The sequence below is a fragment of the Drosophila teissieri genome, chromosome 3L (assembly GCF_016746235.2).
Source record: "Drosophila teissieri strain GT53w chromosome 3L, Prin_Dtei_1.1, whole genome shotgun sequence".
Classification (NCBI taxonomy): domain Eukaryota; kingdom Metazoa; phylum Arthropoda; class Insecta; order Diptera; family Drosophilidae; genus Drosophila; species Drosophila teissieri.
The window spans coordinates 7,517,667-7,538,346 of NC_053031.1; the positions used below are offsets into that span (position 1 = coordinate 7,517,667).

Genomic DNA, 20,680 nt, shown 5'->3' on the forward strand with positions numbered 1-20,680 from the left:
CGATGAACAATGCTCAGAGTTTGATCAGCAGTTAAGATCGATCAGCAGTTGCCCAAAAGTAAACATTGCGACCTATTTTTGTAATGACATACTAAGCAATTTAAAATCACTAGGGCAAAATGGGAATATGGTTAAGGAATTGAAAGAAATCAAAGACATTTAAATATTAATTTAAATCAATTTAGGATAGAAAACTGGCAAATAGCCTGAAAAGAAATTTGAAAATTCGCGCCATATTTCTTGCGTTGCCAGATGTTTCAAGCCTTCATGGCGGCTCCTCACTAGAAAAGAATCGAAGTACCAAAGGCCCGATAGTTTTGGAGGAGTGCAACCTATTGCTATTGTTTTGTTTATAAATTACACAAAATAATTCTTTCCATAGCAAGTAGTCAACTTTTTAGAGTGCAAGTAACTGCATATCTACAGAAAACATTCATACTTGATACTTGTGATGCCTCCGGCCGAAAGCCAAGTGCAACACAAAGATAAACGCATTTTTTAAGTTTAAAGATAAGTTTGTTGCATTCTCAACTAACTTTAGTGTGCAGAAGGTAAGAATGGGTGTTTCGCTATTAATGCCAACTGCTAATCACCCGACAATCCCCTCCAGATAGGCGTATCATTAGGCGGAAGAACTTGCTTGGACGAAAAGGGAGCACCCGAATCATCAAACAGAAGCACCAGGGGATTCCCCGGCTTACGATTCTCCTTCGAAGCACACCCAAAGATGCGGAGATACATTGCACTCTTGGGGCTCATCCTAACCCTAAGTGGACAGTTTAACTCGGTGCTGGCTGTGAAGAACAAAACCTGCGAGAAACTGCTTGGCGAACTTGCCGATGCGCAGAGCAAGTTCATCTACTGCGCCACCACAAAGTCGGTGCCCGTGAATCTGTGTGAGGGATGCGTTGATCTCTACCGGGCTCTCAGCCAGGATTACGGAAACCTAATTGCGGACGCCAACTGTTCCAAGCGGTATCTGAATTCGGACAGGATCAATATAGTGGCCACCACCCAAGGAATCCTCACCAGCCTGTGGCAGAAGGCCAACTGCGAAAGTGTGTATCAGTACTTTGCACATTTGGCAGTCACTCATCTATTTCCACCTTTCAGATTGCTTCAGGGATAATTTTTGGAATATATACGATGACAACTCAACAAAGTTGCAGGAATGCTTGGACTCTACTAGTCGGGATCTAGTTTGCTACACTTGCAAAAGCGATTACGTGGGCCTGAATGATTTCTACCTCAGCATGGAAACGAAAGTCGGCGGAAAGGTGTGCTTTGATCTGCAGGACAACGTAAGTCAAGCCTTATCATTACATGTGCCTATTATTTGACTTTTGAGCTCTACTTGTATAGACCCAATTGTTATACTTCTTTTATCATTGCACAGCTATATGCATAATTGAATATTAACATCTTTACCTATTCAGATGAACCGCACTCGCCTCAACTGGTCAAAAACGCTGAAATGTTGCCAACGCGAGGTGAAGCTGACCAACTTCCTCATCGCCGTGGGCGTAGTTGTCCTGCTGCCCATTCTAACCTTCTATATCACGGCAATCGTAGTGACCAAGCGGCGGGAGGCCAATCATGGTTTGCTTAATGAGCAGGGTAGGAAAAGTCGCCATTGCTTAGAATTCATAAACTGATTATTGGCATTTTAGAACCTGGACTGGACGCGCCCTCCACGTCGACACTAATCACGGCTGCCGTGCTGTCCACTCCAGTAGAAGATCCTGTTGTCGTCTCCGCCCGTACGGAAAAAATCGCCAATGTATTGAGCGGAGCTGAAACTCACCTGCTGGACGTATCAAGTGATGAAGAACCGCCTCTTAGAAAAAAAGTTCCTAAGACTACCGAATCCGAGTACTCCAGTGACGATGAGCCTCTTGCAAAGAACAAACGAGCGTAACAAAACCAGATAGAGTGCCCATAAGGGGAACCTCCGGTATCAGTGTACGGATATTTTTCAATTAGAGGATCCTAGAGCAGCAAAGCTGTAAGCATTTAAAGGATTTTTGTAGTCGATTACCTAATAACTGTGCGGATAGCTTTTGTGCTTGTAAAAAGCCCTCTTACCATATATTTCGGAAAATTATCTCCGCCTTGTGCCTAACCAAATATAACACACTTTTATATAACATATACATTGTGATATCATATTTATATTAAAGAAATGTTCAAGCAAAATGTTCAATTGAACACTAGATCGATTAGAAAGTGGAAGGCTACTTTAAACACAAGAAATTCCTTTTTAGCATTTTGTATGCGCTTTATTGTTGGCAAGTAAAACTGCACTTAAGCTTAGGCGATTAAATCGAATTAGGGCGAAAGAAGATCAAGGTCATGTCATCATGGAAAGGGCCCTTCCACCGGATTGCGTACTAGCTTAAGGAACTATCCTAACACTAAGATAACGATTAACAAAGGAAGTGCATTGGCCGTGTACGTTCGTTGGTCGACTTCGGATCCTTCCGTAATCCTAATTTATCCATATAGATTGCCATGTGCGGACGAAGTCTGGTAGTGGACCAAACTCCCGTGGGTCTGCAGCGGCGGTTGGTAGTAGGCCTGGTGGTAGTGCGAGGGCGGAGCCGGCTCGTTCACCTGAATCTGGTGGTAGTTGGTGAAGGGTTCGTGTTCGACCACTTCGCGGACCGTCTGGAACGGATGGTTGACAACGATGCGACGCTTGTGGAAGGTCTCGCTGGTGGCCGAGGCATCGGTTGGCGCAGCGGTGGCTGCGATCACCCTCTCGTTGGGCTTCAGATGGCCAGCGGCTCCATTGAGCGACACATCCACATCGGGCTGGGCCTTCGATTGGGACGGAGTAGCCTGGGTGGCGGACACCTCGGAACTGGGCGCATCCACCAAGCGTTGGGACTTCTGCTGCCTCAGCTCTGCTCTCTGCTGTCCCCTGTCGCAGTCGGGTGCAATTGTGGTGGCCACCACTGCAGATTGCTCCTGGTCACTGGCTATCTGGATTTGGATGTGGGTGTTTTGCTGCTCCTTCTTGGGCTCCTGCTCCTCACGTTTGGGTGCCTCCTCCAGCCGGGAAGACTGGCTCTCCGCGCTGTATCGAACTTGGGGCGACTGGACGAGTCTGGAGGAGTGGTTATCCGGACTGAATCGCATCTGGGAGTAGGGCGCACTGTAGTCCAGCTCCTCAGCAACGCGCTGCCGGGATGGCTGGTTGTAGTAGGTCCTTGGAGTTTGAGACTTGGCATACAGCACGGTGGGTCCAACGTGGCTCCGGAGGTAGGGCTTAATCTCGGCCACCTGGGCGGGCACCTCCTGGATCCGTCGCTCCTTGAGGGGAGTCTGGCTAGTGCGTCCCAGATAAATGTTGTGCTGCGAGGGCGGCAGGTGAATCTTGTGCTCGTGCTTGATTATCTGGGTGGGTCGCTCGTCCTCCTTCTCCTCCGCCAGTTCCAGTCGCGCTGGCTTGGCCTCCACACTGCCGGCACTCACATTGGGCAGGTATTCCCCAGAGAAGTAGTCGTCGTCCTGGTTGTATGGTTGGCGGTTGAAGTTATTCCTCTGCTGATAGACCCTCTGGCCGGATCGGGAGTAATCCTGCTCTGGTTCCGCGCGCTGGATCATCTTGGGTGAGAGGTGCTTGGCGTTGATCTTGACGGCGTTTCCACTGGCATCCACTCCGGATATGAAGGAGGGCGAGCTCTTGCCACCATCGGTGACATCGCCCAGGGGCTGCTGCTGTTGCAGCCGGGACTCCACGAAGTCATCCTTGGGCTGCTGATCGTAGGAAGGCATCGTGGTCACACTGGAGCCGATGGTGGTGGTCTGCTGATCCTTAGCAGCTGGAGCTGCATCGTAGGATGGCCTGTACTCGGGCACGTTGTTGTTATATGTCTGGGATTGGATTTGACCAGTGTTGCTGTTGCTGTAGGCGGACGCCACTGCGGGATGAGGATGTCCCAAAGGCAGCAGGGTTTCGCCCTTGGGAATCTTGGCAACCGGATGCTCCAGCTCGACGACCAGAGTTCCCGCCGGCTTGATCACCACCCGCTCCTCGATGTCGTAGAACTCCTTTTGGATGGCCGGATGACGCACCTCGTACTTCTTGGCCTTCAGAGCTGGCTGCACGATCTGGATGGTTTTGGTGACAAGGGGACGCTGTGGCGGTGCGTAGCTCCTGGGAGGAGCTGGTGGCAGGTAGCCCGAGCCTCCTTGGTAGCCCGACTGATCGGCATAGTCCTCGTATCCCTGGCCATCATCCACCTCTGGCGGATACTGATCCTGGTACTCCACGTCCTGTCCATCCTCGTAGCTAAAGCCATTGGGATCGTAGCTGGGGCGATTGTAGCTGGTGGCGGAGTCGTAGCCGGATGCCGAATCAGATGGCAGGGCGGGCGCAGCGGGAGCGGGTTGACTTGATGCAGGGGCGGACGAGGAGGAGCTGGAGGCGGAGGACGAACTGGAACTCACCGGCGGCGCAATGTTGGCCGTTTGAATGGGCGCCGGCTGGGGCTCGTAGATGGGCTTGCTGTCCTGGGCCGCCTCCACATTGGCGCTCTGTCCCTGGGTGGAGACGGGAGCAGCCACCTGGCGCTCGAACATGCGCAGCTGCTGCGAGCGATGTCCTCCAATCGTGACCAGTTTCTGGGGAGCGGCATCGTCCACTGATGAGGACGAACTTACTCCGGAGCTGGTTTGAGTATAGCGCTGCGGGGACGGATTCGATGACTCGTAGACCTGGAAAGCAGGATAGGTGCGTTCACTTGGGGACTTACAGTGTTACCTCCTTTCCACTTACCGTCTCCACGGTGGGACCATGGCTGTGGTAGGACTGGATGTAGCGCTCGAACTCCTGGTTCTGGCGCAGCTGCTGGTTGCGCTGTCGGAACTGGCCGCTGTGAGGAGGCTGCTGGTGGATGGCGGGGCGTCTGCTGTGATTGCGGCGACGGGGCAGACGTCCGTTCTTGGACATGGGTGGCTGACCCTGAGCCGGCGGCTGCAGTCCCAATCCCTGGCGAGGAGTCAGCTGCTGGGGCTGCTGTTGCTGCTGCTGGGTTTGAGACACCTGTTGCTGCTGCTGCTGTTGCGGCTGAGATTGGGACTGGGCCAGCACCTGCTGCTGTCGCTCCTGGATGCGCTGAAACTGCTGATCCTCATCCCTCTGAGGACCCGCCCTCAGCTCCGCCGGAGCCATGCCATCCACGTACTTCACATCCGCCGGATTCGTGGCCGCTTGCTGGGCAATCGAAATGTTGACATGGGTGGCCGCATCCACCTGGCTCCAGGCCACCAGCAGCAGGAGCACCAGCACTCCTCGAAGCATCCTGTTCTGATCCTGTTTCCTGATCCAAAGTCCAAGCACCTAGCTCCCAAAACCTAATTGTCAGTCCAATCACTGCTGACCACCACCAAAGCTGACCGCTGACCGCTGTCTGATCGATCGTGGAGTGTGCTCCGCATATTTATACGGATTTCGGGTGGATTCGGAATCGAAATTGGGGGAGCGATCGCATTCGCAATCGCGATCGCGATCAGTGTCAAAGTCAACTGCAGCACTGGGAATAGCAATGCATACTATGGCTACTATAGCTCCAATAGCTTTGATACTGACCTGGGCCAAACTGTTTAGGGATGAGTCTCAGATGCTTAACCCAGTTCTACAATTAAAGGCATTCGAGCGATCGCATTTGATCGATGATGCATTCAACAAATTGCTGTCATCGCTTCACACTTGTGTGGCACGCACCAACACTGAGAGAAACTGGGAGAAACAGTTCATGGAAGCACCTATATCTATATATCATCTAACATTTCCGATTTCAGTTAGTTATAATTTTGATTTGGGAAAAGTTCTTTAGGCTAAAAGAAGCTGATCCCAAGAAATTTATCAATTCAACTACAGATTATCTGTAACGTTTTTCTCCACCTGATCTCGACTGCGAATTTCGATGGCATCCGTAGATGGTGAGTGCAGCATTTTCATGTAATTGTCGGAAGGTCGGAATCGCCGCACTGTTGGCAACTTGTTTGAACTTGAAATCCGGCTGAGACGCTGAACTGCTCCACTGGAGGAGGAGCAGCTTGAGTTTGGCGCTCCAATGGGTTGATGGATTCGCATTTTTGGTTTTGGGGGTGCTGGTCAGGCAAAGTTGCGCAATTGAAGTTTGGTGAACATTTGGCGAATACTCGAGGCACTCGAATTCGGAAAGAAGGTAAAGGTTAATGTAAAGTACTATGTTTCTTCAGCACTCAAATTGACCACCAACGGGGACAAATCCGAAAAGAGGGAGTACTATAAATCAAAGATGCTCTACATATTAAAAAGGTAAGATTTTAAAGAATATTCTTTTTAGCTACCTTGTTTTGAACATCAGAATATGAGTATTGGCAAAGTCAAATATGGGTTTACAAATCTAAAACTCACACTAATTGATCGAGGTCCTTTCAACGATTTATTAATTCAAAAACACTGTCAGCTTGGTCATTAAGTTGAACGAAGTATAAAAATTGAAAAAATAGAATTAGTATGTGAACTTTACCAATAAAAACATCATTACATTTATGTTTGTTTTGTCAACTTCATTTCTCCCCTCAATATGACATCTCCAAATTTTACAGTCACCTGAAAACATATATCTTGAAATCAGAGAAACTAACCCCTCTTCGACATTTGTAAGGACCAGTAAAAGCTGTGGCGCTATGCAAGAAAACTGCGACCGCAAGAACACCGCCAGATCCTCAAAGATGCAGTCCATCCAGTCGGGCATCAACGTGCTCAACAGCATTGCTAGTTCGAGTAGGCGGCTTGAGCGCGCTTGTCTTGACACGGTAAGTGCGCATTGATACAATTCCCAATCTCGATCCAAGTACGTGCCCAGCGTCGCCAAACACCCAGGTGATAGTGTGGTAACCACGAATGGCGTTTATTAGGTTTGCGGGTGGGAATCAAAAACCATTAAGGAGTAGACAATATATATACCATGCGGTGCATGTGGCCAGCCACAAGACTATCTGTGGCCAGGCGGCTAGCAAGCTAAAGCTACGCGAAAACACAGTCCAAAAGGCCAGCTAACGACTAGGGCACATCTACAGCAGCTTCTCAATGTCCTTGGCGATGTCCATGGGATCGGTGGTGGGCGCATATCGGTTGATGGGAAGGCCCTCCTTGTTCACCAGGAACTTGGTGAAGTTCCACTTGATTCCGCTGCCCAGGGTGCCGGTCTGCTTGGCCTTCAGGTACTTGTACAGCGGCGCAGCATCGTCTCCATTTACATCGATCTGCAGGAAGGGCAAGTTATTACATCGGTCTCGAGCAATCAACCACCAGCTTGAATAGCCTTACCTTGGCGAACACCTCGCCGATGTCAGCCTTGGAGTCGCGCAGGTGGCACACCATGGCCTCACCATCGGCCTCCGGCATCTGGGATCCGAACTGATTGCACGGGAAGTTGAGGATCACCAGGCCGCGCTCGCCGTACTTCTCCTTCAGATCCGTCAGCTTCTGGTAGTTGTTCTTGGTCAGGCCGCACTTGGAGGCGATGTTCACCACCAGGACCACCTTGCCCTTGTACTTGTCCAGCGAAATATCGTTGCCATGGGTGTCCTTCACGGTGAACTCGTAGATCGAGGCGGCGTTCTTGTAATCTCCGTTAGCAGACATGTCGATCTGGAAGCAATGGAGAGTGGCAGTTAGAATTGGATACTTATTAATGGGTGTGAAGGCATGGGTCGATATATATTCAATCGGAGTATGAAATAAATATTTTAAAATCGACCCATTCCCCATGGTTCATTGCAGTGAGCAGGAAACAGAGAACACAGGCAGTGGCAAAGATAAAGGCAAAGGCAACATAGTTTAGTTTGGCGCAGAGACAAGCAACTGAGTTAGTCAACGGGTTGGGATCTAGTCAACTAGCAATCAGCACTACTCACGGCAGCTGCTGTGGAGTGCTGGGCGGCTGAGGAGGCGGCGGAGGAGGGCGTGGCCGCACAGCTCACGGGAAGCAGGACGGTGCAGAGGCGGAGGCACTGCCTCTGACCCCGGCTCATCTCGAGGACGGGGCCCATGGTCCGCCTCATCGAGTAGCACCTGAGTGCCTGGCGGGAAATGTTCTGAAACTGCCTGAGACTCATTCTTTAAACGCTGCAAATAACCGGCAGAATTATCAAATTAAGTGACAAATTAGGTAGGGAAACTACTGGTGTGAAAGTGTACTTATAAAGTGGAACAAGAGATTTCATAACATTCGATTTAAAACAATTCAATAGGCAGACATAAAAATCAAAACATTTCTACTGATTAACGGATAGTTAACAAAATGGAAAAGATAATAGTAAGTAGTAGCAAATGTTTAGAAATTCAAAGCTATATTATATCCGAATATGATAGGTCAAAAATTTATGAGGTGTATAGATGGTATTCGACAAGCCAACGATAAGCATTCCAGACTATTTCGCATTCTGATAATGGGTTGTTATTCCCTAGATATGTGGGTGCTATCAGCGCCCAATCCTACATCACAATTTACAACTTGCGACTTCTGGTCGCAGTGACACTGCATAATTCATCGGGGTCAAAGTCAAGAACTATATGTACGTAAATCGCCATGAGTCACGCCAACCAGTGGACACGCACTGTGACCTCTAATCTGGCCAGGATTGGGCCACGTTATCGGGTGTGCCGCCGATGCCACCGCTCATTGCACATGCAAGCCATTATCCGAGTTTCGATGCGAATCGATACGATTCGAGTTGATTGGACAGCAATTTGAAGGAATAGTTAGTGTCGTGGATAATTACTTGCATGGTGAAGTAGATGTACGATCCCAGGGCGATTGCCACGGATCCCAGAAAAAAGTGCGCGATGGAACGGCCGGCCATTGGTCTAATGTATATCAACTATGTGAAGTGATTTGTTCGATTTCACAACGATCTGCGCCGAGTTTCGGATGCAGGGATATACAAATATAGAATGGGAATGCTGCGATTCTGCAAGCTCACGCTGATATGTGCGGAAATCGGGAGCAAAGTACAGATTCCCTTCTTTATTTATGTACATATATGTATATAAATTCTTGTCTGATCGACCAGCTGTGTTTTTCGGCTGATTAAGGTGCGCTTTATATCGCTTGTGTCCACAACTGGGTATTATTGTTTGGGCTTACTTATGTCGTAATTGCAATGACTAATAGCACTGGGCACTTTCTTACTTTCGAAGCGTAAATAAAACTGAAACCGGCGACTTGCGAAAAGCCTTATTTATATGTGTAGGTGAAAGCACTTGGTAATATAATCAGCACGTTCGCATCTGGTCACTCTAGGCATACAACTTTTCCAGAGTAGCCAACTGTGGTGGGAAAAGCCCTACATTCTCAAGGCAATTATGTAAATAACAATATAATTGGTATATGATTTGATATAACTCTTTATATGTGTGGGCATTCATCATAACGAGGTTATGAAATTAGAATAGTAAAATTATCATATCTGTCATTAAACATCATTGATAAACCATAATCTCAAAGGTTATGAATATATTTAGCTCCCATTTTGAACAAAAGCATAGAGTAAGCAAAACCACTATTTCAAATTTAAAATAGCGGCAAAATTGAAGCAATCACTGTCAGCGCTGCCACACCCGCCTGTACGGCGTTGCCAGACGGCCAATACCATTTTGGTATTCAGTATTTTCCACCCACACCGCAAACGGTCGTACGAATTTTCTTCTTTTTCCATTGTGCGTTTTTGTTATTGGCGAGAAACAAATTGTAGACGAAATTTCGCAGTGAAATGCAGTGCGAATTGCTTAGTATGTCCATGGGCTACTAAGACATTGGCAGAGAGAAAGCCAGTGAGCAGGAGCAGCCACGCCCACGCCAGGCGCACCGCCCACCGCCGCAGGATACACATACACGCGTAGCCCACACTCACGCACCTACACACACACACACGCTCGCACACACACAAAAGAGAGAAAAGGATTTCCGGAATGATGCTCACATCCATAAACAACTCCTTCGAGCAGGACACCCACGATGCGGACGCCAACTGCGATGGGCCCGACCTGGACTTCGTGTACTCCGACGTGGATGGCTACCAGAACGAGATCGCCGAGCTGTATAGCTACACGGAGTTCAGCGAGTTTCAGATGAACGTGAAGGCCTTCGAGGACCAGATGGAGCTGTACGACCTGCCGCCCAACTGGCAGAAGCAGGACTCCGCCTCCCAGCGCGGCATCGTGATGAAGCTGGTGGACCAGCTGGAGGTCTCCGATCGATCGTTTCGCATGCAGGCCGCCCGGTGCATCCTGTACCTGGCCCAGGGCTGCTGGGCAGAAGTGCAGTCGGACGAGGAGCAGCATCAGATCACCAGGGACAATGTACTGGTGCTCTATCAACTCGGTGTGTTTGCCTCCTTCATCGACCTGCTCAACATGGAGATCGAAAGCGCCTGCTCCCCAGACATTGTGGCCGTGAAGATCACCAACGTCACGCTTGTGGACTCCACGGACATTCGGGTGATCCTCTCTGTGCTCTACATCATCACGGAGACGATTCGCGATGAACGGGAAAGGGGCAGCGAGGACTACAGGGAGTTGGCCGACTCCTTCGTTCAGGAGATCAACTCGCCACTACCAGATGGCGAACTCCTGGCCGTCAAACTGCTGGGCATGATCACAAGGTTTTGCAGTGGCGCAGCACCGCAGTTTCCCATGAAGAAGGTTGTCCTGCTGCTGTGGAAAGTCTCCCTGCTGGGACTGGGTGGCATGGATGTGCTCAAGAATCTCAAGAACGAGTATCGATTAAAGGTGGGCTTGGAACCCATCACCGAGGACACGCTGGAGGTAACTAAGTGCATGCGAGCCAGCTCTCCGCCGGCCACAGCCACTGATATACTGGAAAACCAATATCCCAAGAGGAACTTCAAGTAAGTGGAGTCTTAAAGCCTTTATGTGAATTCACTAATTCATGTTATTTACCACACAGACGCTCCCTGATGAAGCAGCGCTTTCTGGACGAGCCGGAGCAGATAGACATGGAGATGGGCGGCAACGAGGGTCAAACCAATGCCAACAATGGCAGCGGCAATGGCGGAAACGGAGAGGAAGAGCTCTCTCAGTACTACAGACCCTACGATGATCCCTCTTCATCCGCATCCACCACCTCGACGGCAAATCCAAACAACCAGCCTAGCCTCACACAGCCACCCGCTGCTGTGCCTCCGGTACAGATCACGGCTCGCCTGCCATGGACGCCCAAGGTGCGACAAAAGGACATTGACCAGTTTCTGGACATTTCGCGGAATAAGTTCATCGGTTATTCACTCATTGGTGACCACGAGAGTCTGGCTGGACTGCCGCAACCCATTCACGAGGGCTTCAAGACCCTGCAGCGGCACATGTATATGAGTCTGGCCGATGTGCAAATCAAGAAGGAAGAGGACATAGCTAGGAATCCCATTTCCACGCACGAGGACGAAATCAAACTGACCCCGGCGGAGGTGCTGTACCAAGCAATTCTGCCAAACCTGCCGCAGTATATGATTGCCCTGCTCAAGGTCCTGCTTGCGGCTTCGCCAACTTCCAAGTCCAAGACGGAGAGCATCAACATAATGGCCGATGTGCTGCCTAGGAAGATGCCGCTGACGGCCACCCAATCAACAAAGCTAACTGTCGACATTGGTCGGCACAAGGAGATCATTGTGAAGGCTGTCTCGGCCATCATCCTGCTATACTTAAAGCATTTTAAGATAAACCATGTTTACCAGTTTGAGTTCATGTCCCAGCATCTGGTTTTTGCCAACTGCATCCCGCTGGTTTTGAAGTTCTTTAATCAGACAATCACCGAGTACGTGAACACCAAGAACTCCATTCCCCTGCTTGATTTCCCGTCGTGTGTGATTGGTGAGCAACCGGATTTAAGTGGCGATAGCTTTGTGTACGGCGGTGAGATGTCCGATAAATCCTACTCCTGGCGGAACGTGTTCTCCTGCATTAACCTGCTGCGCATCCTCAACAAGCTGATCAAGTGGAAGCACTCACGAGTGATGATGCTGGTGGTGTTCAAGTCGGCACCGATCCTAAAGAAGACGCTTAAGGTGCGCCATGCCATGATGCAGCTGTACGTGCTGAAGCTGCTCAAGATGCAGACGAAGTACTTGGGTCGGCAGTGGCGCAAGTCCAATATGAAGACCATGAGTGCAATTTACGCCAAGGTGCGGCATCGTCTTAACGACGACTGGGCCTTTGGCAACGACCTGGAGTCGCGTCCCTGGGATTTCCAGGCGGAGGAGTGCACGCTGCGGGCCTGCGTGGATCGATTCAATCTGCGACGCTATCCGGAAGCCACCCAGAAGTGTGGAAACAACGGCACGGCAGCTCAGAATGCGGAGAACGCCCAGCAATCCAACATGATGGCGGGCAACAATGGATGCAATAATGGCGACGCAAATGGCTACGGCAACAACGGTGGCGGAGCCAATGGCGGTCACAATCAGCAGCAGCAGCTCAACGATTATGGTGTGGAGGGTGGCTTCCCCAGCGACGAGATCCTAACCCACTCGGACTTTGCCTTCTTCGGACACTCGGGCTGGTGGGATCGCAAGGTCGAGCTGACGGATTACTTCAAGGCCAACTACGCGGTCTGGCTGGAGGAGGAGGTCTACAACAGTCAGACCGACTGGGACGCCCTCTAGGGCAGGGCTGCTGTCGGTGAGCTACTGCATCCCGCATCTGCCCTTCCACACTTTTATTTACACGATTCCTTTCTGACTTGCAGCTGTCCTGTAGGATCCACATATGCGTCATATAAGCGAAAAGTTATTAACGTAATTGTAAGCATTAAGAAGTACATTGATATAATCCATGTAGCCCGACCATTGGAACACCAACTACTCACTGAATTGGCAATAATTTGGCAAGCCACGCGTCTCCGCTGCGCTCCTCTTCACTAACTAACTTACTAGCATACGCGAATACCCCATAGCGATGACAAGGGTGTATATGTAATGATTGTATTTTTTAATTTATATATTTATTATTTTACCTGTTCCACGAGCCCTTGAAACGGATCGCGGCAATTGGCTTCTGTAGCGGAATAAACAAATTTGCTAGTTCGAAAACGATACTTGGCTTGAGGTTAAATGTCTGTTTATTCGTATGTGTGTTTTGTTTCGCACAAGAAAAAAATATAATTCATTTAGGTCATAGTCTTAAAGCTAGGTTTAATTTGGTAAATATACACTACGGTATTTACAAGGTGCATATATAAATATCCATTATATAGTACAATAACTTTTCGACTCCATAAAAACGCCCCGACACCAAATGCCTCGTTGGGGTTTTGCAAAATTCCATGACGTAATAGTAAACAATACAATATAATAGTTAGCACAGCTAAATATGAATTCCTGAACCGAGTTTCTTCATTTCACAATCTGGTTACAAGAGCATTCTCCACAAGAGAGACCATGTCACCCATAATAACTATCTTAATACGAAATAAAGACTAACTAATAATAGTTGTATTCTAGGGCGGGTCGATTTCTATTAATTTGTGAAAAGAAGCTAGAAACTGTAAGCAAATTGGCTTTGGAAGTTGTAGGTTGGGCAAAACAATCAAAAAATATTCTCTAAAAAATACTGCACTTTTCTTTGGACCTTTCGGTGGTTAAATTTGCCCGAATTCCAAATACACGTTTTTAATTTGAATTGAATAATAATTGATTTTAGATGATATTTTTTTTAACAATTTAAAATCGAACCACCCTAAGAGTAGCTTACAACTATGCCGTAATATGGGATTTTAGTCACGATTCGGAGTAATAATCCAAACAACTTTGAACCGTTTAACATCCTACTACTATACAATATTCATTTATTGTACACTGCATCCACGGACAATCTATTGCTCCATGGGACACGCCGTCGGCATGACGTTGTTATTGCTCGGACCCATGTAGAGCATGCCGAAACGCTTCTGCTGCGGCGGACAGACGACGGGAGCAGGAGCTGGGACCTCGCAGCGCTCCTCGAAGTAGTGGACGATGCGCTGGAGGACGAACTTGAAGATCTTCTCTTTGGCGATCTCGCCATTGAGGAATGTGATGTCCTTGCAGTCGCGGTACTCGCTAAAGTTCCTTTCGTAGTGCGGCCACACACAGAGCTCGAAGTAACCCGTGACATCGGGTGGATCGTAGGTGCGCTTACTGCGCCGCTCGAAGCACTTCTCATAGGGCAGATGGAAGTGGTACTTGAGGTTGCACAGGGCCAGCAGCTCCGGCTGGTTGAAGATCATGAAACCCTCGACCAGGAGGAAGTTTATCTTCTTGTCCCTCAGCTGGGCGGCAATCTGGGCATTGATGCGCATTATGTGCTGTTGCTGCTGCTGCTGGATTTGCTGCTGGTGGTGGTGCTGCTGGTGATGGTGGTGGTGTCTCGGGTGCTGTTGTGGCGCATATTGATAGACCCCACCATTGGCCTGTTTGTAGTAGTTCGCATTGTACTGGTACTGCTGCTGGAACTGCAGGGCGTAGTGCTCAAAGTTGGCATAGGTTACAAGCTGCTCCGGCGGCTCGGGGGCCACATGTCGCCCCTTGATAATTTGCGCTATGTCGTTCAGCATCTTGGCCATGTCCAGCGAGGTGATGAGCTCGAAGTTGATCGCGTTGAGCGCCTCATTCCGCTGATGACGCTTGTCCTCCACGGGCAGAAAGTAGTCATCCTGCGAGATCAGACGCACCTCGCCAATGGTATACGGAGAGTTCCACAGCGGAGCTCCACTCAAACCTTTAAAATAGTCATGCAGGCTGTGGGCTAGCGTCGTCTTGCCACCACAGGTGACGCCCGAGATTCCAATGACCAACCACTGCGGCATCTTGTCCTGGACTGACTATCGCTCTTCCTTGTTTTTCAGTGGAATCGTACGTTCGGACCGCGCAAGATAACCTCCGGATAACCCCCTAATCGCGTTTCACTCTCAGGCTCCAGATGTGGTAAAAGGAGAACGCGGCGATGCCGCCGATGAAGATCACCCCGAACACGGTGGGCACTATGAAAGCGTACTTCAGCGGTGGAAAGAACAGCCGAATGGGATTGCCTGTGAAAGTTAGTAAAATAAACTCAGTCAGGTTCATAAGTATTATCTTTGTAAAATGTTAGTAGATATTTTTTGTGGTTACTCTTAATAGCAACAAATTAAAATTGTCACGGAATGGCAAACGTTGAATCACTAACTGTAAAGTGAATAGTCATTACGTAGACAGAAAACCTACTGAAAATAATTAACCGAATACACACCCAGATTTTGTTTACTTGATACAGTAGCAACAATGTTAAAAACCTTTTCGCTTTTATAGTCGATTCTAATCCTAGTTAGCAAAGAAAGTCGGTTTGAGTGCGCACATATCAGGTGACTACTGTACGCCAATTATCGCTAGTCGTCGGTGACCTTGACCCGAGCTTAGAGCATCGCACAGCCGCATTCCAGGTACCCCCGTTTTAGGATGACCACCTCTGTAAAACGCACGGGTTCACCATCGTACACCGCCGACTATAAACGCTATACATATATACATACTGGAATATCGTGGCCAATTTACGCCGCGGCGTCACTTTAATTACTGCACAAAAGCGCGAGATTATTCAATAAAACTTATGTATGAAGGGGATGGGGAAACGGAAAGAGTGGAAAACTCACCTTCATCGATGAGCATAAACGGGAGGACGGCCACCCAAAAGAAGTAGTAGAAGAACACGGCGATTGCGGCTATCAAAATGATTTTCCCGAGTTGCGCATTCGAAGCCATAAATAGCTATTCTGGGAAATTCTGGGGTTTCTCGGGCGAGGGAACACGCGACCGGCGATTTGTGCATAAAACTTCTCATGGGTCGTTCTCCCCGGGCGGACTGCTCCACTGTCCACTAATCCTTGTCCCGTCCCGTTTTACTTCCGTGGTGTAATTGTAAACAAAACAAACAAGTGCGTCAAAAAATTTCCGAATTCAAGATAGTGGTGGTTTAACCACTCGAGAATGTATCGATAGGACATTTTTTGCGCGACAGCAGCGGAAAAGTGGCGATAGTTAGCGATGACAGTCCTACAGTTTTCTTAATAAGATATTAGATTAGTAAGTTACCTGCAGTAAACCTTTTAAGAGTTAAGAAGCACTGTAATGAGGACTTTTGATTAGTATGTTATTTAAACTGCCTGTGTGTAACATCGATATTTATAATGAAACTTGCATCACTAACACTGTGTGAGCAGTAACTTTAAATCTAAAAATACCGCAAATGCTCTAACATATTGGTATATACTGAACAGTAAATTACGTTAAGCGTAAAAGGTACTGACTGTGTAAATAAACAATATTTAAATGAATTAGAAATGGTAAAAAAGGGTCAAACCAAACGGCAGCCATGGGTGAAGAACCTCTACTCCAACCGCGAATATCCGGACAACTACACTGATGCCAGCTTCCTGAAGGATCTGCGGACGAATCTACATTGTAGAATATACACCTTCACCGAAGCGATTGCCGGCATTACATTACTGAATAATCAGATATCCTGCATCACCGGCTTCCTGATACTCTACCAACTTATGCTCAGCGACAGCGTGTCGCCCACCACGATCCTGGTGCCCAGTTGCGGGATCACGGGCATCGGATACCTGTGCTACCGGGGAAGGAGTCTCAGCTGGGCCCTGCTGGGCGAGGACTCCAAAACGCTTGTCACGGTGGTCCTCTTCGGCTACCTGTTCTCACCGATGCTGCACACCCTAACACAGGCCATCAGCACGGACACCATATACACTATGACCTTCTTTGTCCTTTTGGGCAACCTGATATTTGGGCACTATGGATTGGATGTGGCCATGGTTTCTAAGGTAGGGACTATAAACACCTTAGATTCCCATATAATACAAATACTTATCAATTTCCATGTTAAGCACAGGCCATCTCGCTGAATGCCGCCATATTTGGAGCCATTTGCCTAGCCTCCCGCTTGCCTACATCGTATCACGCCTTCGTGCTCCTTGTCGAAGCCGCCGTCTTTTTCGTCCTGTATCCCATTATGACGGAAGCGAATTGGCATGCAGAATTCATGGTGCCTATATTTGCAATTTGCTGTATGGCGCTGTACTGTATATCGCGCCCGGTACTGTATCTGTACGCCTCCACCACCATCTTCATCAACTTTGTCTGCCCGTTCATATTCGTGTGGCAGCAGCAGTACAAGTTCAACATCCACGGACCCTGGGACGAAGCCATCGTGGAGGAGAACACCGATGAGAACCTGGATGACAACTTATAGCGGCAGCTCCGCTTCTCAGAACAGTTGCCGCCACGACTGGGTGACGGCGACGTCGGGGAGCACTTCACTGATCACTAACACTTTGCACGCTTAATCTTATAACTTTGTAAACTCATTCTAAAGCATTGTTAATGTTTATCTTTTTTATCATGTTATGTCTGTTAGTTTGTAACTTTGTAAACTCATTCCAAAGCATTGTTAATGTTTATCTTTTTTATCATGTTATGTCTGTTAGTTTGTAAGTAGCCTTTTAATAAATTATACTTTTCAAAAGTCTGTAGGTCTTGTGTTTTAATTCATATGAAAGGGGTTTAGGCATTTGCAAAATGCATACCCTACCCCAACCAGAACGATTTTAGCCATTAATAAATTAAATTTTAAATGCGGTAGTTAATTCCTTCTAAAGAATTTATTAAAGGGGTTAACTCAGGTTAAAAATGCATTAAGTTGAGTCTTGTTTATCGTTTGCGGCTTAAACTCGTTTTAATGATAACAATTAAACATTCGCTTGTACATACATAAATTGTAAATATTTGACCCTATCTAAAGCAAATAAATTAAGGCAATTGCTTTAATAATAGACTACAGAATACGGATGAGAGACATCTGTACTACTTGTCTAACCAGAATTGGAATTATTGTTATATTATGCGTTTAATTCTTTATGTAAACGTGTTGTCTTTTAAGCTTTCTCCTCAGTTTCAGTTTGCATTCTTAAAAGATAAAGCTTCCTGATTACATCATATCATATGTATGTCTGATAAGCTGTCGCTTTTACGCAGCGCACTATTTTCTGCAATTATTCATTGTATACATAGAATGACTTAAGACGTTTTTATTTGTTTAAATAAAAGTCAACGATTTTCCAATGACACGTCTTAGTGACGGCTTTGAATGTGAAGACCATGCTAGACCTTTCAAGGAACAATCCTTTTCTTAATAAATTTTTTTTCTCAATAATTTATAAATTAGAATCTTGGATTTCGTCTGACCACAAAAGTTGTGTGTTGTTGTAATTAGAAATAAAAACCCATAATAAAAGCGTTCAGTTACGTTGCAATAATATGTTTATTTATAGTTATCAACCAATATACAAACTATAATATTTAGTAGTTTTCCGGCCATTTAGAGCAACGAGGATGAAGTGGAGGATGGCTTAGCATCCCTCGCACCAGCACTTCAGACTGGGACTGCAGTGGCCACTGGATCGTCCTTCCTCCTTGCACACACGACGGCAGGTGTCGTTGTCCCAGACGGCGCAGGGTCCTCCATATCTGCCAGAGAGACAGTCGGCGTCGGCTTCCTTGGCGCCCAGGATGAAGATGGTCATCACAGCCAGGAAGAAGTACAGGAACTTGATCTGCATCTTGTCAGTTTTGAATCAGAGTACTGCTGTCGGAACAATTCGGACTTGATTTATGAGTCCAAACGCCCAGCAACCGCTTTATATAGGGATCGGGATCTCTCTGCCCGGAGATCTGGACTCTGCCAGCTTCGGCGTATTTATTTTGATTGGCAGATAATTAGAGATAATTTTTGAATTGTATTTCTTCAATGGGCATACTTTAGGGCTGATAACATCACGAAAACTTACTCAAAAAAGTATTCGTTTTGAAATAACGATAATTTTGATAATCTGGCCTAAGGAAACAACTGAATCACAAAGTTAGGGTTCTGTATTAAAAGTTTCAATGCAATCTTCTCAGTTAGAAGTTAAGTAAGAATGCGTAGTTTTTCTAATTTATTCTATTTATTCAATTCCGGCAAAAAACTTATTTATTATCTGCAGACATCGATTTTATGCAATGTGCTATTTATCACGAGACTTCTAGGAAACTAATTAAACCAGTTGGAATAATAAAATTTATGCATACAGTGTACAACTGCCGAGTAGCCAAGGAACACCCAGAACCAGATTCAAACACCAAACTTGCACTTGCCGCTGTAACATATTTGATTTATTGAGATATTAACCCGTCAAGACGGTGTTTATTTCCCATACAGTAAACTACAGCTTGAACAACCAGTTTCAGATACTTTGCTGCTGGTAATAAAGTTTTGAGTTCAGAAAAGAAAATTGATTTTCGAATGCTATGCCTCGAATGAAATAGATTATGCCTGTTTTTTTTTCTAAAATGCTTATAATCAGTTTAATTATTTATTCCATTCTTTTCTAAATCTTATTTCGTAAGCCTCTAATTATATCGTGAACCTTTCGAATTTTAGTTTTTTAGAAGTTAAAGGATAAATTATATTATTTTTTGTATTTTAGAAGGGGTAAAAAAAGTCTGTATTATTTGTTGTAATGTATATTTTTTATTTTATTTTTTAAAACCATGCAAAAATACATCAAACATGTGTGACATTCCAGAATATGAACACGTTGAGAGCTGAGGGACCTCAGCAGTTTTCGCACCAGCACTTCAGGCTGGCACTGCAGTGTCCACTGACATGTCCAATAGGACAATGGCCACCACCGCGAGCACAGCGAACAAGCCTTTCATCTGAGCCATGTTTTAATATAAAGTCTTGGTTACAATTTTTACTTTGGAGTTTCTTGAGCCTGAGTGCGCTCTTATATATGCCCAGAATCTGTGTGTCAACCGATTAGCATAAAGGTGAAAATGCAAATAACTGCAATATACTTTTCTAAATGCATACTTTTGGGCTTTCATTTCACCTACTTTTTTGAATACAGTTAAAATGCATCGTTATCTTGGAGAGATAAGTGCCATTGAGCTAGAATTTGTATATTTTCTAATTCTCGATGCATTTATTTGTTTTATATACTTTCGTATACTTTCTAACTTATAAAATGAAATTAAGAGACAACGGTACGTATGAGTGATAAACTGAAAGTATATTTCCTTGCAATAATATAATATATACTGAATACACTTTGGAAATTTATAGCATTTAGCATCCTTCGCACCAGCACTTCAGACTGGGGCTGCAGTGGCCACTGATGTGTCCTTCCTCCTTGCAGATACGACGGCACATCTCATTGTCCCAGACGGCGCAAGGACCCTTGTATTTTCCGGAAAGGCAATCGGCATCAGCCATGTTGGCCGCCAGGACAACAATCGTCATCACAGCCAGGAACACGAAAAGGAATTTGATCTGCACCATTGCAACTGATTTGCTCAATGAGTCTGGTGTTTAGCTTGAGTTCTTGAAAACGTTTGGTATCGAGTGCTTATGGGAACGCTTATATAGGACTTCACCCCTTTGCATTGCCAACCATCTTTTTCAGAATGTTTCAACATCCTTTGTGATGCACTTCCTACTTGAATCGGTGAATTAACTGTGATTTCAGATAGGCACTCTTATCCGATATTCGATAAGCTTCCTGGAAAATTCAGACAGAGCTCGCAATCTTGAGTA

General features: G+C 46.7%; 9 protein-coding genes across 13 annotated transcripts; 3 read left to right on the forward strand and 6 right to left on the reverse strand.

Moving 5' to 3' along the window:
* Positions 1-295: 295 nt before the first annotated feature.
* On the forward strand, positions 296-2,151 carry LOC122618644 (osteopetrosis-associated transmembrane protein 1). The gene is made up of 5 exons (XM_043795226.1): positions 296-551; positions 611-1,058; positions 1,114-1,301; positions 1,437-1,617; positions 1,671-2,151. The coding sequence occupies exons 2-5, from the start codon at positions 728-730 to the stop codon at positions 1,916-1,918; spliced, it is 948 nt and encodes a 315-aa protein (XP_043651161.1). The 5' UTR covers positions 296-551; positions 611-727; the 3' UTR covers positions 1,919-2,151.
* A 132-nt stretch (positions 2,152-2,283) lies between these two features.
* On the reverse strand, positions 2,284-6,433 carry LOC122618170 (mediator of RNA polymerase II transcription subunit 15). The gene is made up of 3 exons (XM_043794382.1): positions 6,343-6,433; positions 4,784-6,277; positions 2,284-4,722 (listed from the first exon to the last, which is right to left on the reverse strand). The coding sequence occupies exons 2-3, from the start codon at positions 5,306-5,308 to the stop codon at positions 2,494-2,496; spliced, it is 2,754 nt and encodes a 917-aa protein (XP_043650317.1). The 5' UTR covers positions 5,309-6,277; positions 6,343-6,433; the 3' UTR covers positions 2,284-2,493.
* Positions 6,434-6,541: 108 nt separating this feature from the next.
* On the forward strand, positions 6,542-13,109 carry LOC122618171 (striatin-interacting protein 1 homolog). The gene is made up of 4 exons (XM_043794385.1): positions 6,542-6,813; positions 10,010-10,911; positions 10,971-12,694; positions 12,762-13,109. The coding sequence occupies exons 1-3, from the start codon at positions 6,685-6,687 to the stop codon at positions 12,676-12,678; spliced, it is 2,739 nt and encodes a 912-aa protein (XP_043650320.1). The 5' UTR covers positions 6,542-6,684; the 3' UTR covers positions 12,679-12,694; positions 12,762-13,109.
* LOC122618174 (probable phospholipid hydroperoxide glutathione peroxidase) lies at positions 6,882-9,285 on the reverse strand. Of its 4 annotated transcripts, XM_043794388.1 has the most exons (4): positions 9,150-9,258; positions 7,918-8,128; positions 7,328-7,651; positions 6,882-7,263 (listed from the first exon to the last, which is right to left on the reverse strand). In XM_043794388.1, the coding sequence occupies exons 2-4, from the start codon at positions 8,116-8,118 to the stop codon at positions 7,072-7,074; spliced, it is 717 nt and encodes a 238-aa protein (XP_043650323.1). In that variant the 5' UTR covers positions 8,119-8,128; positions 9,150-9,258; the 3' UTR covers positions 6,882-7,071. The 4 variants fall into 4 exon arrangements, with proteins under 4 accessions (XP_043650323.1, XP_043650325.1, XP_043650326.1 ...); XM_043794390.1 differs by lacking the exon at positions 7,918-8,128 and having other exon boundaries at positions 9,150-9,285; XM_043794391.1 differs by lacking the exon at positions 7,918-8,128 and having other exon boundaries at positions 9,195-9,212.
* Positions 13,110-13,115: 6 nt separating the features above from the next.
* Positions 13,116-14,858, reverse strand: LOC122618172. The gene has a single exon (XM_043794386.1). It carries the CDS (start codon positions 14,856-14,858, stop codon positions 13,887-13,889), a length of 972 nt encoding a protein of 323 aa, XP_043650321.1. The 3' UTR covers positions 13,116-13,886.
* Positions 14,859-14,943: 85 nt separating this feature from the next.
* On the reverse strand, positions 14,944-16,016 carry LOC122618175 (dolichol-phosphate mannose synthase subunit 2). The gene is made up of 2 exons (XM_043794392.1): positions 15,681-16,016; positions 14,944-15,080 (listed from the first exon to the last, which is right to left on the reverse strand). The coding sequence occupies exons 1-2, from the start codon at positions 15,787-15,789 to the stop codon at positions 14,944-14,946; spliced, it is 246 nt and encodes an 81-aa protein (XP_043650327.1). The 5' UTR covers positions 15,790-16,016.
* Positions 16,017-16,176: 160 nt separating this feature from the next.
* Positions 16,177-17,576, forward strand: LOC122618173 (phosphatidylinositol N-acetylglucosaminyltransferase subunit C). The gene is made up of 2 exons (XM_043794387.1): positions 16,177-16,868; positions 16,937-17,576. Exons 1-2 carry the CDS (start codon positions 16,368-16,370, stop codon positions 17,294-17,296), a joined length of 861 nt encoding a protein of 286 aa, XP_043650322.1. The 5' UTR covers positions 16,177-16,367; the 3' UTR covers positions 17,297-17,576.
* Positions 17,577-18,345: 769 nt separating this feature from the next.
* On the reverse strand, positions 18,346-19,809 carry LOC122616587 (drosomycin-like). Of its 2 annotated transcripts, XM_043792099.1 has the most exons (2): positions 19,744-19,809; positions 18,346-18,599 (listed from the first exon to the last, which is right to left on the reverse strand). In XM_043792099.1, the coding sequence occupies exons 1-2, from the start codon at positions 19,807-19,809 to the stop codon at positions 18,453-18,455; spliced, it is 213 nt and encodes a 70-aa protein (XP_043648034.1). In that variant the 3' UTR covers positions 18,346-18,452. The 2 variants fall into 2 exon arrangements, with proteins under 2 accessions (XP_043648034.1, XP_043648035.1); XM_043792100.1 differs by lacking the exon at positions 19,744-19,809 and having other exon boundaries at positions 18,346-18,720.
* A 403-nt stretch (positions 19,810-20,212) lies between these two features.
* Positions 20,213-20,455, reverse strand: LOC122616846 (drosomycin-like). Its single transcript, XM_043792420.1, has one exon. The coding sequence runs from the start codon at positions 20,423-20,425 to the stop codon at positions 20,213-20,215; it is 213 nt and encodes a 70-aa protein (XP_043648355.1). The 5' UTR covers positions 20,426-20,455.
* Positions 20,456-20,680: the final 225 nt, after the last annotated feature.